This window comes from Trachemys scripta, unplaced genomic scaffold (assembly GCF_013100865.1).
Source record: "Trachemys scripta elegans isolate TJP31775 unplaced genomic scaffold, CAS_Tse_1.0 scaffold_133, whole genome shotgun sequence".
Taxonomy (NCBI): Eukaryota; Metazoa; Chordata; order Testudines; family Emydidae; genus Trachemys; species Trachemys scripta.
The window spans coordinates 33240-47492 of NW_023260505.1; the positions used below are offsets into that span (position 1 = coordinate 33240).

General features: G+C 49.1%; 1 protein-coding gene across 3 annotated transcripts in view; it reads left to right on the forward strand.

The window, feature by feature from the left end:
- The first annotated feature begins 7401 nt into the window (after window positions 1–7401).
- The window catches only part of LAG3 (lymphocyte activating 3), a 12463-nt gene continuing 5611 nt past the window's right edge, over window positions 7402–14253 (forward strand). Inside the window, exons 1-8 of one of the 3 annotated variants that reach the window (XM_034757385.1) lie at window positions 7402–7487; window positions 9968–10107; window positions 10884–11055; window positions 11220–11446; window positions 11781–12038; window positions 12293–12586; window positions 13008–13298; window positions 13576–13694. In XM_034757385.1, the coding sequence (XP_034613276.1) occupies window positions 11239–11446; window positions 11781–12038; window positions 12293–12586; window positions 13008–13298; window positions 13576–13694 (1170 nt within the window). In that variant the 5' untranslated portion in view covers window positions 7402–7487; window positions 9968–10107; window positions 10884–11055; window positions 11220–11238. Of the gene's footprint in view, window positions 7488–9967; window positions 10108–10370; window positions 10613–10883; window positions 11056–11219; window positions 11447–11780; window positions 12039–12292; window positions 12587–13007; window positions 13299–13575; window positions 13695–14253 lie in introns of those variants that run through there. The other 2 variants (XM_034757384.1, XM_034757386.1) reach the window with 2 other exon arrangements.

Sequence of the window (14253 nt, forward strand, 5' to 3'; positions counted from 1 at the left end):
ACAAACCATTCCGACGTGCAGAAAGAATAGCAAATATGGCAGGCGACCAGCTTGGTTTAACAGTGAAATCTTCAATGAGCTTAAACACAAAAAGGAAGCTTACAAGAAGTGGAAACTTGGTCAGATGACTAGGGAGGAGTATAAAAATGTTGCTTGAGCATGTAGGGGTGTAATCATTGAATATCAGGGTTGGAAGGGACCTCACGAGGTCATCTAGTCCAACCCCCAGCTCAAAGCAGGACCAATCCCCAGACAGATTTTTGCCCCTGATCCCTAAATGGCCCCCTTGAATATTGAACTCACAATGCTGGGTTTGGCAAGCTAATGCTCAAACCACTGAGCTATCCCTCCCCCCCAGTCAGGAAGGCCAAAACACAATTGGAGTTGCAGCTAGCAAGGAATGTGAAGGGTAACAAGAAGGGTTTCTACAGGTATGTTAGCAACAAGAAAAAGGTCAGGGAAAGTGTGAGACTCTTAATGAATGGGGGAGGCAACCTAGTGACGGATGATGTGGAAAAAGCTGAAGTACTCAATACTTTTTTTTTTTTTTGCCTTGGTTTTCACAGACAAGGTCAGCTCCCACACTGCTGTCCTGGGCAACACTATATGGGGAGGAGGTGAGCAGCCCTCAGTGGTGAAAGAACAGGTTAAGGACTATTTAGAAAAGCTGGACATGCACATGCCCATGGGTCCTAATGCAGCCGAGGGTGCTGAGGGAATTGGCTGATGTGACTGCAAAGCATTGGCCATTATCTTTGAAAATTCGTGGTGATCAGGGGAGGTCCCGGACTATTGGAAAAAAGCAAATATAGTGCCCATCTTTAAAAAAGGGAAGAAGGAGAACCCGGGGAACTACAGCCTCACCTCAGTCCCTAGAAAAATCATGGAGCAGGTCCTCAAGGAAACCATTTTGAAGCACTTGGAGGAGAAGAAGGTGATCAGGAACAGTCAACATGGATTCACCAAGGGCAAGTCATGCCTGACCAACCTGATTGCCTTCTATGATGAGATAACTGGCTCTGTGGATATGGGTAAAGCGTTGGACGTGATATATCTTGACTTTAGCAAAGCTTTTGATACAGTCTCCCCTCCCACAGTATTCTTGAAAGCAAGTTAAAAACGTATGGATTGGATGAATAGACTATAAGGTGGATAGAAAGCTGGCTAGATTGTTGGGCTCAACAGGTAGTGATCAATGGGTCGATGTTTAATTGGCAGCCGGTATCAAGCGGAGTACCCCAGGGGTCAGTCCTGAAGCTGATTTTGTTCAACATCTTTTATTAATGATCTGGACGATGGGATAGATTGCACCCTCAGCAAGTTCACGGATGACACTAAATTGGGGGGAGAGGTAGATACTCTGGAGGGTAGGGATAGGGTCCAGAGTGACCGAGACAAATTGAAGGATTGGACCAAAATAAATCTGATGAGGTTCACCAAGGACAAGTGCAAAGTCCTGCACTTAGGATGGAAGAATCCCATGCACCGCTACAGGCTGGGGACCGACTGGCTAAGCAGCAGTTCTGCAGAAAAGGACCTGGGGATTACAGTGGATGAGAAGCTGGATGAGAGTCAGCAGGGTGCCCTTGTTGCCAAGAAGGCTAACAGCATATTGGGCTGCATTAGTAGGAGCATTTCCAGCAGATCGAGGGAAGTGATTATTCCCCTCTATTTGGCACTGGTGAGGCCACATCTGTATTGCTTACAGTTTTGGGCCCCCCACTACAGAAAGGATGTGGACAAATTGGAGAGAGTCCAGCGGAGGGCAATGAAAATGATCAGGGGGCTGGGGCACATGACTTACAAGGAGAGGCTGAGGGAACTGCGCTTGTTTAGTCTGCAGAACAGAAGAGTGAGGGGGGATTTGATAGCAGCCTTGAACTACCTGGGTTCCAAAGAGGCTGGAGCTCAGCTGTTCTCAGTGGTTGCAGATGACAGAACAAGGAGCAATGGTCTCAAGTTGCACAGGGGGAGATCTAGGTTGGATATTAGGAAACACTATTGTGACTTTCCACTCTGGTGTTATCTAGACTGTTGATCTGATAGGCCACTCCAATCCTTGACTCTGGGAGCCAGCCTTACCCTGCTCTGCTGTGAGAGCCCCCCCACTCCTGGGCTGGTCACGCACAGTCTCTGTCATGTAAGCTACCCCCAGCTACCTGCAAGCAAATGACACTAGCCAATATCCCTAGTTCCAGACACAGCCCTAGGAACCTCTGTCTTGCAGTGTCCAGTTATGCCCGCTGGACACTGCAAGCTTATATGAGTTTGTCAATTTAACAAAGAAATTGATATGTACTATATCTCATCCTTAGAGATTTTTAAGGCCTGGCTTGACAAAGCCCTGGCTGGGATGATTTAGTTGGTGTTGGTCCTCCTTTGAGTAGGGGGTTGGACTAGATGACCTCCTGAGGTCCAACCCTAATCTTCTATGATTCAGGAGGCTTGCCAGGGAGATGTGAACTGTCCCCAGTGGTGGTCTCTTTGTTCTCACCCCAGCCTCAGCACTGTATCTGTGACATGCACTGAGCCAACATTTGATAAATGGGTATTGAGGCTATACATCACTCAGCAGCTCTTTGACCAAATGACCTAAAATATGCAGCTCAGACTCTACCCTACACCCAGAACGAGCATAACAGTTTTCAGGCCAATCAGAGAGAGAGAGAGAGTGTGTGTGTGTGTGTGTGCGTGTGCACCAAGCTTGCCCATTCTCAGTTCCCCAGACTCAGCACTGTGTTTGTGGCATACACAGACCCTACCTATGCTCAGCTTCCCATTCCTCAGTGCACTGCTGAGTGCCTGTTGCATACATAGTGCTAAAAAAAGGGAGTAGAACATAGTCAGACTATGTATCTTTGGCACGCAATGAACCTGTCCATTCTCTGTTCCTTCCAGTCTCACTATGGTGTGCTTGTGACATACAGAAAGTCTGGCTGTCCTCTGATCACTCCCCAGTCTCAGCCATGGGTACCTATGACATGTGCTGAGCCAGTATTTAAAAACAGGTAATTGATTGGAGCTATATCTTGGGAACCTCTTTACTAAATGTTGCTACATTTGCAGCAAAAAATCTACACTAGCCCCCATTGTAGTGTGCTAAGTTTTAGGCCAATCTGACTCTTCTTGTGAATTTTAGAACACTTTGAAATTATGCCTTTACACACACATTTTGCTCCAGCCTCTTTAGACCCAATTCTCATTTGCACTATGGCCAATGTGTACTTCTCTGGCCATGTAAAGGGCCCTGTGACCCTGAAGGGGTTAAAAGCAGCCCTGCAGAGGGCTGTGGCGGGGAAAAGCTAGGCTGATTGGGAAAGCAGCTACAGCTGTGGCCAGCTTAATCAGGGCGCAGCTGGCCCTTATAAGAGGGCTGTGGGCCAGAAGCTAGAATACATACATTCTCTCTTGCTTCCTAAGAGAGGAGGACAAGGCTGCCTGGGAGCAGAGAAGGGTACCTGAAGTGGAGTAGTGCTGGGGAAGGGCAGAGGGAGCTGGGGAGCTCCAGCCAAGAAAAACCCCAGGCTGCAGGCCTTGCTAAAAGGGCCAAATATGTACTAGGGCTGCAGAGTGGCAGCCCGGAGATAGGCAAAGGCAGCAGGTCCTAATCCCCCTTGCCAGTGATGAGTGGTTTACAGACTGCCGTCTGCCCCAGTGAGCAGGGGCTAGATAGTGGCTGGCAGTAGCCACTGAGGCAAGGTGGGGATAGAGGGTTGGGAGATTCCCCTGGGTGGGGCAACCCAGATTGTGGGTTGCTGTGGGGGGCAGAACTCTGATGTAAAAGCCACTGGGGTCTGAGAGGGACACGGGGGGGCCAGCGGCTGGTGGGACACTGGCCTGCAGAGGGCACTCTGGGCTGGAAGAGCATATCCCAGGATGACCAGCAGGAGGTGCTGTGCTGGTGAGTCCCACCCTGCCACAGGGCCTTAAAGTGGGAGTATACGGCTCCTGTGTACTACTCTGGTAGTGCAAATGGCTAAAGTGTAAATGAGAATTGGGGGCCCAATGTCATTAGGAAGCCTTGGGTCAGTCATGAACATCACTTTACGGAGCCAGAATGAAGGATTAATAATTTGAGTTTAGTTTTGAAGCTGGTTGGTGCTGGACACCACATGAGCTCAGGAGCTGTCCAGTGATAAGGTTTGTATGTGGCTATTTTCCATATTTAATTTCTTTAACTTTGGGCGAATTAGGAGGGCAGGGGGATCTATGTCTGATAGCTCCCTTACCAACTGACCTCAAACCTACACTGCTAGTAACTCTAACCAGGACCTTCAACTGCCAAGGCAATTTTCAGGCCAATCTGAGTCTGCATATGGAATTTAGAGCACTTTGACAAACCAGATCTAAACAACTTTAACTATGGTGCTGTAAGGACCACCCCATAATAGGAAACTTAAACAAATAACCACCCCCCACACAGGATGTGCAATGAGGACCAGACAAGTGCTGTAAGATATTTGAGCACAATTTCTGCTATTACACTTCAGCAAGACTATTGACTTCAACAAAGTTGTGTGGATGTAAATGGGAGCAAAATCTAACCCTTTTGCTTTTATATTTCTAGACTTTTAAACTCTTTAATTGTGCAACCTTAATGTTTTACAAAGAAACCTTTTTATTTAGTACAGTGGCTCTCAACCTTTTCAGACCACTGTACAACTTTCAGGACTTTGATTTGTCTTGTGTATCCCAAGTTTCAGCTCACTTAAACTACTTCTGTATTTTTTTTTTCTGATTTTGTAAGCATTACAACACACTATTACTGAAAAATTGTTTACTTTCTCATTTTTACCATATAATTATAAAATTGACTGGCATATAAATATTGTATTTACATTTTAGTGTGTAGTATATAGTTTGTACTGACTTTGCTAGTGGTTTTTATGTAGCCTGTTATAAAACTAGGTAAATATCTAGATGAGCTGATTTACCCCCTGGAAGGGGTCTGTGTACCCCCTGGTTGAGAACTACTGATTTAATAGACCTGACTTTTAAAAATGTCTATTTAAAACTTTTTTGGCCCTGAAAGGGACTTAAGCATGTGCTTAAATTTACATACCTGCATAAGTGCTGAATTGGGGGGCTTTAATTCCTCAAGGTGTCATGATCTGGCAGAGTGAAGTTGGGGAAGTCAGGAACTTCTCATTTCTATTTCCAGTTCTGCAACAGACTCACTGTGTGGTCCTGAGCATACTCCTCCAAACTCTGCCAGAGTTTCCATTAAGAATCATCTACCTGCAGTATCTCAAAGGGATTTTGTAAGGTTGTTGAGCTCAATACAGGAGAAGCTGGGTTAAATTCTATGCCTGGTGATATACAGTAGGTCAGACTAGATGATCTATTGGCCTTAAGAATCTAAAAAGGATTGCATAGTTTTTTTTTTTTTTTAATTTTTCAAAGTTTTCTGCATTTAATTTTCCAGTTTATATTTAAGAGGATTTAAAGTAACTTTTTTTAAAAAATTTTTTAAAACTATTAACCAAAGTTCTATTGTTTGATTCTAATTAGACCTGTTTAGTTGGGTCAGAAATTCCCTTTGAAGCCTAAAGAAGCAGGTTGCTGACAACTCTTTGGGAAACGGGCTGCAGGTTTTACAATACAGGGCATTGTCCCCCACTGCAAGGTAGAAAGAAATGGGTGACCCTCACGAGGCATTCTGCAAAGGTCCAGACTTCATTGTGGTACTAGTGAGAGCAGGGATGAGGAGTGCCAGGAACTGAACTTGCATGTATACTACATCATTAAAAAGAAACAAAAACAAATCCAAAAGACAATAAAGGGAATTCACTGAATTGGTCAGTAAAGCCTAGAACTTGATCAAAGGTAGCTAATACTCAAGCCAATGTATCAATACTAAGCTTCCAAACTTCAGCCCCTCCTGTATTCTAATTCTAGTTCCCACTGCCTTCCCCAGCTCTGCCAATGCCCCTCAGTCCTCACCTTCAGCTCCTTCTGCTATTGCTGTCCTAGCCTAGTCATACGTGCAGCTCCGCCAACCTGTCTCAGGGTGACCTCACTGCAGTCACTGCTATTTTGTGCCAGTGGGGTTTTGTGTTGGGAGATGTCGAAGGTGACATTCAATGGAGTCAGCATTTAAAATGGGTCATTACAGAGAAACGTCAGAGATGTCATTTCTAAAGATAGAGCCTCACGCTGAGTAAAACAATGCCTCAAAAGCTATCATTTCAGAATACGCCCTCTCACCACAATAACCCCTCAACCATCAACATCCCCTTGTGCATGAGAGGCATTGTCCTCAGTCCCAGGCCCTCAGCTCTCCAAGCCTGAGCTTTGGCAGATATACAGCTAAATTCTGGCCTCCCTTTTTAAGAGCTAGATGTGATGTTACACCCCATATGTTTATGGAAATATGTTTGTGTAAATATAATGTAACTGGAATATGCTTTATGCAAAAGGTCTCTTGTAAGCTCATTACAAAGCTTATGATCTACTGAGTGTTCAGCCTATTTGTTTGCATGTATTATTTCTATGTCTGGAGTTAGGAGAATAAGATATAAACTTGGGGTCCTGTGGCACCTTTGAGACTAACAGAAGTACTGGGAGCATAAGCTTTCGTGGGTCAGAACCTCACTTCTTCAGATGCAAGAAGAAGAAGTGAGGTTCTGACCCACGAAAGCTTATGCTCCCAGTACTTCTGTTAGTCTCAAAGGTGCCACAGGACCCCAAGTTTATATCTTATTCTCCTAACTCCAGACATAGAAATAATACATGCAAACAAATAGGCTGAACACTCAGTAGATCATAAGCTTTGTAATGAGCTTACAAGAGACCTTTTGCATAAAGCATATTCCAGTTACATTATATTTACACAAACATATTTCCATAAACATATGGGGTGTAACATCACATCTAGCTCTTAAAAAGGGAGGCCAGAATTTAGCTGTATATCTGCCAAAGCTCAGGCTTGGAGAGCTGAGGGCCTGGGACTGAGGACAATGCCTCTCATGCACAAGGGGATGTTGATGGTTGAGGGGTTATTGTGGTGAGAGGGCGTNCTATTTGTTTGCATGTATTATTTCTATGTCTGGAATTAGGAGAATAACATATAAACTTGTATTACTAATGTAAACATGTTAAGTGGAAGCCATTAAGGGTGCTTCAGAATCAATGACTTGTGAATGGGTTTGTTTACCTGCAAGTCTTCCTATGTCCGAGTCTTACAGCTACTAGGCTGTGAAGGAGGTCTTACAGTGACATGTGATCATATCACCTGAACTGGAATCCATCTTAAATGTGGCTTTTCCATTTAGAAGGAAGTGCGGGAACCCAGAGAAAGACAAAGGATTCCCGCCTTGTGCCAAAGCTATAAAAGGGGGTTGAACAGAACAAAGTGGGCTGCCAGTCATGAGAAATCCCTGAATTACCACCTGAGCTGGAACAAGGAGTATACCAGGGGAAAGGATTGGGCTCAGACTAGGAAGGAGTCTAGTCTGTGGAAGAAGCTCAATGGACCATCTCCGAGGGTGAGATTTACCTGTATTCAGTTTCTTAAATGTATTCAGCTTAGACTTGCATGTTTTGTTTTATTTTGCTTGGTAACTTTTTTCTGTCATTGCTTGAAACCACTTAAATCCTACTTTTTATACTTACTAATAAACAAAAAAGTGATTTTATTAAACCCAGGGTAAGTAATACCTGGGGAGCAAACAGCTGTGCATAACTCTCTCTCAGTGCAGAGAACTTGTTTACCCTGTATAAGCTTTATACAAAGTAAAATGGGAGCTGGGCATCTGGGTGCTGGAGACAGGAGTACCTGCTGAGTGGCTTTCAGTTAAAGCCTGCAGCTTTGGGGATGTGGTTCAGATGGGGATGTGTTGCAGCAGGCTTATGTGTTTAGCTCAACAGGACAGGGTTCTGGAGTCCCAAGCTGACAGGGAAAATGGGCTCAGAGGTAGTCTTAGCACATCAGGTGACAGACCCAAGGGGTTCTCTGACCAAACCCATCACACGAGGAGATGAGCTCTTTCATTTGAAGACCACCCTTCCAATGCTGTGTGTGGAGTTAATACCTGGGCCAATATTAAGGATTGAGTGGTGATTGGGGGAGGAGCAGCTGGATGGAGAGCAGAATCCTGTGCCTCTCTGGAGGGGGGCCAGGGAGAGGGGTGGGACAGATGGGGCCTGAGAGTCAGGCCCAGTCTTAGGGGTGGGCCATCTGGGCAACCACCCAGAGATACCATGGTTAAAGGGGTGCTGCATGGCAGCACCAAGGCGTGCTGCCAGTCTAGAGTCAGAAACTGCTCCCGGCTAGCAAGGGAGTGCCATGTCCCGTGTGGGGAGGCACACAGACTTCTCCCTGCTCCCTCCTTGCAGAGGAAGGAGGGACAGTGATGATGTACAGATATTACTCAAGGTCACCATCCCTGCAATGGAGCTGTGTGTGGTTGGGGTGGGGGGAGGGGGAGCGGAGGGGAGCGAGAAAGGAGCAACACCAAGTGCTCCCTGCATCCAGGTCACTTTCCCAACCTGGGTTGTGCTGTGAGGCAAATATCAGGAGCTGCTGCTCTCCTGCCCTCCTCTTACACAGCCCGAGTGGGGAAAGTGACCTGGATGCAGGGAGCCCTGACTTTGCCACCCCACTTGCAGCCCCCGAGGGGTGTGCAGAGGAGCAGTGTTCGAGGGGGTGAGTTAGCAGCAATGCCAGGCACTCCATGCATTCAGGTCAGTTTCCCCACATGGGTGCAGAATGGGGGGTGCAATGGTTAGGGGCACAGGACAGGGCACAGTGTAGGGGTTAGGGGTGAAGGAGGGGGCAGGGAGCCTCAGAAGCCTAGAGTGGCCAGGGGCAATGGGGGGGGCATTGTGCCCACAGGGACCAAGGGGTGTGTGTGTGTGTGTGTGTGTGCGCACGCGCGCCAGAATACAGATTTGCCCAGGGTGCCATTTTTCCTCAGGCCAGCTCTGCTAGAGTGAAGTCCCATGTGTCTCCTCGCCATGCTGCAGACCCCTTTTTCTTTCATTCTCTTGCTCTTTCTCCTTCACCCACACACTCATGCCATTTCTTTGATGCTGACTCAATGGAATGGAAAGTCTATACCCTCTGCTTAGACCGGACACAAGGGACTGTTTTTGCTGAACAGGAGGAAAAACACCCTCTGCTTTAACTGTAATGTGTTCTCCAACCTCTCCTCTCCTTTTCTATTACCTGCTTCTCTGTGTTCCCCTATTCCTCCCTCTTGATCACTCTGCTGACAAAAAACAGAGTGAGAAAGAGATTCTCCAGCAGAAGTAGAATTGTGACCTTGAGTCACCCTGGGCTCCCCCACCCCAGGGAGAGGCCCCGCCCACTCCAGTTAGTGGGGGATGTGTGCACAGAAGGGAGCACAGTCAGAAGTCACCAGGGAGGGCAAATGCATGATTAAGTCAGAGCCAAAACCAGTGGGTGCTGGAAAGTATGAGCCACAAAAGGGGTCCCCTTGTCACCTCAGAGAATCCCTCCATGTGTGACGGGATGGGAATCTATGAATTGCACTATGCAAAGTTCAGTTCCGTTCTCCCTGAACTTCCCAGCACCTACATGGGAGCTGGGAGAAGCCCCCACATCACAGGACCTGAAGTGGGATCTCCCCAAAAGTGGATAGAAAGGGATCATTCCCTCCCTGTTCAGGGATGCAATGTCTTGCCATGCAACCCCCAAAACACAGTAACCTTTTCTGCAGCCTCCTCCCTCAGCTCCTCCTGGCCATTTCCCTTCCAATGTGGTCCTGGGTTTTGGATCTACTAGTCACATTTGTCCTGGCTGAAGCTTACTTTATTTCCTGGCCCCAAGCTGGAACAATTTTTTTTTGGGGGGGGGGGGGGGGGGGAGGAGGGTGCTGAGAGCCATTGAACCAAACTGTAAACCCTGCATATGATAACCACTTCAAGCACTCCTAGTTCCAAGACCTATGCCATCTCTAGGCTTAGTCCTTTTGGGTTATTTGCCTGTCCTTCCTGTTTGCAGCTCCTCATTTAGTGTCCCCTGTGAATTGGAAAAACAGAAAAAGAAAGCATATATTTGAGAAAGTAAAAGAAAAAATGGAAAGAGGAACAAGGCATTTTGAAAAGACTAAAACAATTGGCGGAAAGATCAAACCAAAAAAGGTAAGATGAAAGAAAAACATGAAGGGCACTTGCTGGGAAGTGTCTTCTACAAATTTTCCGCTGTCTGGGTAGAAGCGAAACTGTGAAGAAAACAACAGAAACCCAGAGAGAGAATTTCCACTAAAAGATGCTTAGAACACGATCTCTGACTCCTCCTTCCTCTGTCTCCATCTCTTTCTGCACGTGCCTCAGTCTGATGCTGGTTTCTTGGCTGTGACGCATCTTCTCAGTGCTGTGAGGAAATTAGCTGCCCACCCGGAACAGGCTTTTCTCAGAACGAGAGAGAGCAAGTGAGAGAGCAAGTGAACGAGAGAGTCTGACCGACCCACTCACTTGTCCCCTTCTTTGTCCAGTCCATGCCTCATTCTCACTCATCCCTTGAAGCTTTGGATCCATTCTGGCGGTGAAGTGAGTGTGGAGACACATCCCCTTTGTCTCCTTGATGCCACCATGACATTGGCATTTATGCCCCTGTCTCTCACCCTCATGCTGCTGGTGACCAATGGTAAGGGGGGCTGAGTATTTTTGGGGGTGGAGGGTAGTTGCACTGGGGATATTTGGGGGTTTACTTGGTCCACAGGATTTTAGCAATTCAAAGCTGAACGCTTGGCAGATCTTGCTTTCCTGACCCTTCAGTGTTCCCTTATTCCCATATTGCTCCCCAGCCCTCCTCCATTCTCCTTGGCAGGGTCCTCTCAGGACAGGAAAAAAACTTCTCCACCCCCATTTCTAACCCTCTCCCCCCCACCCCCACTCAGTTCTCTGTCTTGTTGCAGCCAGCAGTACTTCCCCTGGAGCACCAAAGGAGCAGAGGGGGGAGCAGAGGGTGTGGGCCAAAGTGGGAGACCTGGTTGTGCTCCCCTGTCACCTGAGTCCTCAGGAGCTGCAGAGCAGCTGGAAGCAGCTGTATGAGAAGACAGCTGTCCGCTGGGAGCGGCATGGGGAAAGGTAATGCAGGCTGCGAGGGTGGGGGTGCTGTGCTTTTTGATTCTTTTCCTATTTCTTCTCCTCTTCCACAGTCTTTGATTCCCATCCCCTCTCACTGCCTTTCCTCCCCTCTCTTTCTCTCCCTGTCCTAGTACTAACTCATTTCCCCCTGCTCATATCCCCAGCTCCCACAAAGAGCCCCACATGGTGCTGGAGGTGGAGTACAGTGGTCTCCTGAAAAGAGCCCGATCCATGATGCCCCGAGCCTCAGTTAGGGAAACTGGCTTCCGCCAAGGGGACTTCTCCCTCTGGATTGAGCCACTACTGAGTGACGATGCAGGCCATTACGAGGCGCTGGTGAGATATGGCAAGGAGACTCGGCGCTGCCAGTTGGAGCTGGGCATGGTGACAGGTACGAGAAGCTGGAGCCCAACAGGGATCCCTGGAACAGCAGGGTACTGTCAGTTAGGACCAAAAGTCCTGGGAGGGGAGCCCAGGACTGCAACAGCAGGTTAGAAAATGAGACGCAGCCTCCTGAGATTAGGCAACTCCCCTGTCTTCATCCCATGGGTTGAGAGCTCCAGAGAGAGAAATCTCTAGGTGATAAACACAAGGAAAACGGGGAGACCAAGGACAGGTTGGTTGTCCCTTCAATGCCCCGCAGAGAGGGGCTGGGAGCTCCAAAGAGGGAATGGTTTTAGGGCTCCCCTGTGACATTAATTTCTCTTTTCCCTTCTTCTCCACAGTGACTGTCAATCCCCCAGGCCTCCTGGTGGAAACGGAGCCTCTCTTGCTAAACTGCAACTCCAGTCATCCAGCTAAGCTTGTGGGGATGCGCTGGTTCCATAATGGCAGCCTGGTCCCCATCTCCAGCAGGTTCCGTTCCCGCCATGGGGCTCTATCCATCTCCAGGACAACTGTAAGCGATTCAGGGCCCTGGCGCTGCGAACTCACGTACTCAGATGACGAGAGAGTTTCTGCCACATTCAACCTTCAAATTCTAGGTAACTCTGGCCTCCGACTCACCCTCTCAGCTCCCAGAGACCTCTGGCCTCTCACAATAGCCTCCTCCTCTCCAACTCCTGCCTTATTGTGAGTAGCCTCCTTGGATCTCTTTGCTTCCCTCCCTGCTTTCCCAGTCATGGCTCCCCTCTGTCCCAGCATCCCCTCCCCACAAAGGGTGGTAACCTCCTCTTCTGTTGCAGTTTGGTGGACCTCATACCACCTAATGTTGCCCTACACTCTTTGTTTTCTCCAGGTTTTGCTGGGCCAGCCTCTCCTGTAGTCTATGCTGCAGTAGGATCTGCTGCAAACCTTCCCTGCCTCCTGAACCGAGACCCCAGTGCTTCCAGCATTCTAGGGGTGTCAGTCCACTGGAGCCATCTTGCAGGAGGGGATCTGGAAATATGGGGCATCTCCAGGAATGGGAGCAACGGGAGCTTCACCCTCCATCTCCCTGAGGTGGGGCCATGGGACGCAGGGCAATACTGCTGTGCTGTCTCTGTCCATGGCACAACCATCACTAGGGATGTGACCTTGGCAGTGATGACAGGTGAGCAATGGAAGCCAAGAGGATGCCAAGGGCACTCTTCCCATCCAGTGGCTTTCACTGGCTTAGAGAAAATCTCCTTGCACACCAATGTGGTGAGTTTGGGCTGTTCTTGGCCTGTCCAGCCTCCCCATAGGGAGAGACCCTGTGTCTCAGCTTGGGTATTTAGCTGCACAGGAGTGGAGTCTCTCTGTCCACAGGATGCTGTGCTATAGGGAGGTTTCTCATGGTGGTTCAATTATTTTTCTTTAAGAAATCTGTCTTAAAGTAGGAAAATGGGGGGGGGGGGAGCCAGGGAGTCAATGAGAGAAGGTGTGAGAGTGAAAAAGGAGGAACGTGACAGAGGAAGGAGGTGATGAAGGGGTGGGGCAGGAAGACGCTCTGCTTTCTTTGCTGAGGGTATTTCTGTTTCCCTCCCCCACAGTCACCCCGAGTATCAAAGGGCCAGTCGCTGAAGGCTCTCGTCTGCTGCTTATCTGCAGCCTCACCCACCCCAGGGGGCAAGAGTACTTTCAGTGGAGGCAACTGAGTTCAGGCCTCAGCAACGGGAGCTCATTTGAGGACACTCCCAGGAGCCCAGCAGTCCAGCGCTACTATCTGGGTTCCACCCTGGAACTGACCCATGTGTCCCAGGAGGATATCGGCACCTGGGAGTGCAGTGTCCATGGCTCAGAAGGGAGGCTGGGAGCTGTGGAATATGAGCTGTATATTACAGGTACAGTCTCCCCTGTGCCCAATTCCCTCCACTCCACTCCACCCCACTTCCATCTCCCTGTGCCCCAAGATCTATGCTCCACTTGACCAGCCAACATTTTCCAAACCTCATCCATACCCCGAACTAGTCCCAACCCCCCTGACTCCCCACCCCCACTCTGCCAGACCAATTCTACTATTCCCTTTCTAATGTCAGCCCCCTCAGTGCAATCCCATCCCTTTCCCATTCCAATCGCCTCCCTTTCACTCTCCTTTCTAACTGTGACTTCCCCTTACAGGTGCCCAGCTCTCTGGTCCTCGTCCCATTCTGGATGGGCAGACCTCTTTTGGCCTTATCCTTGTCCTCGTTCTCCTGCTTGTGGCCTCCATCCTGGCTTTGATCCTGCAGAACCGTAGGGTGAGTCAGTCCATTGCCCTGTCTCTGTCCATCTGTCTTCTCTCTCCAAGGCCATTGTTCATTCCTTCTTGGGCAGAACTGTCAAAGAAGTGTCTGAGTAGCATGACAAAGGGAGAGTGAATGGGAGAGCTGAGAGGGAAGAACCAGGGGGGAAAGGGCTGTGATTGAGCCCATCTAAGCCTGCCAACCCTGCTTCAGGTTGGGCTGTGTGTGCAGGGCAAAGAGGCTACATTGGGTAGCCTGCCAGCAGGGCCGGCTTTAGGCCGATTCAGCCGATTTGGCTGAATTGGGCCCCGCGCCAAGAGGGCCCCGCGCTGCAGCTGTCCGCCCCGCCCCCAGCTCACTTCCCCCTCCTCCCCTCCCCTGCACGCCCCGCCCCCTCCCCTGCTTCCCGCGAATCAGAGATTCGCGGGAAGTCTGAGACGAAGCAGGGGCGGGCCAGCAGCACAAGGTAAGCTGGGGTGGGGGTGGTGGGGGCGGGAGAAGGGCTCCGGGGAGGCGCGGCCCGTTCCCGCAGGCCCCAGCGGCTCTGGCCCGGCTTGGCTCCAGCCCGTCCCCC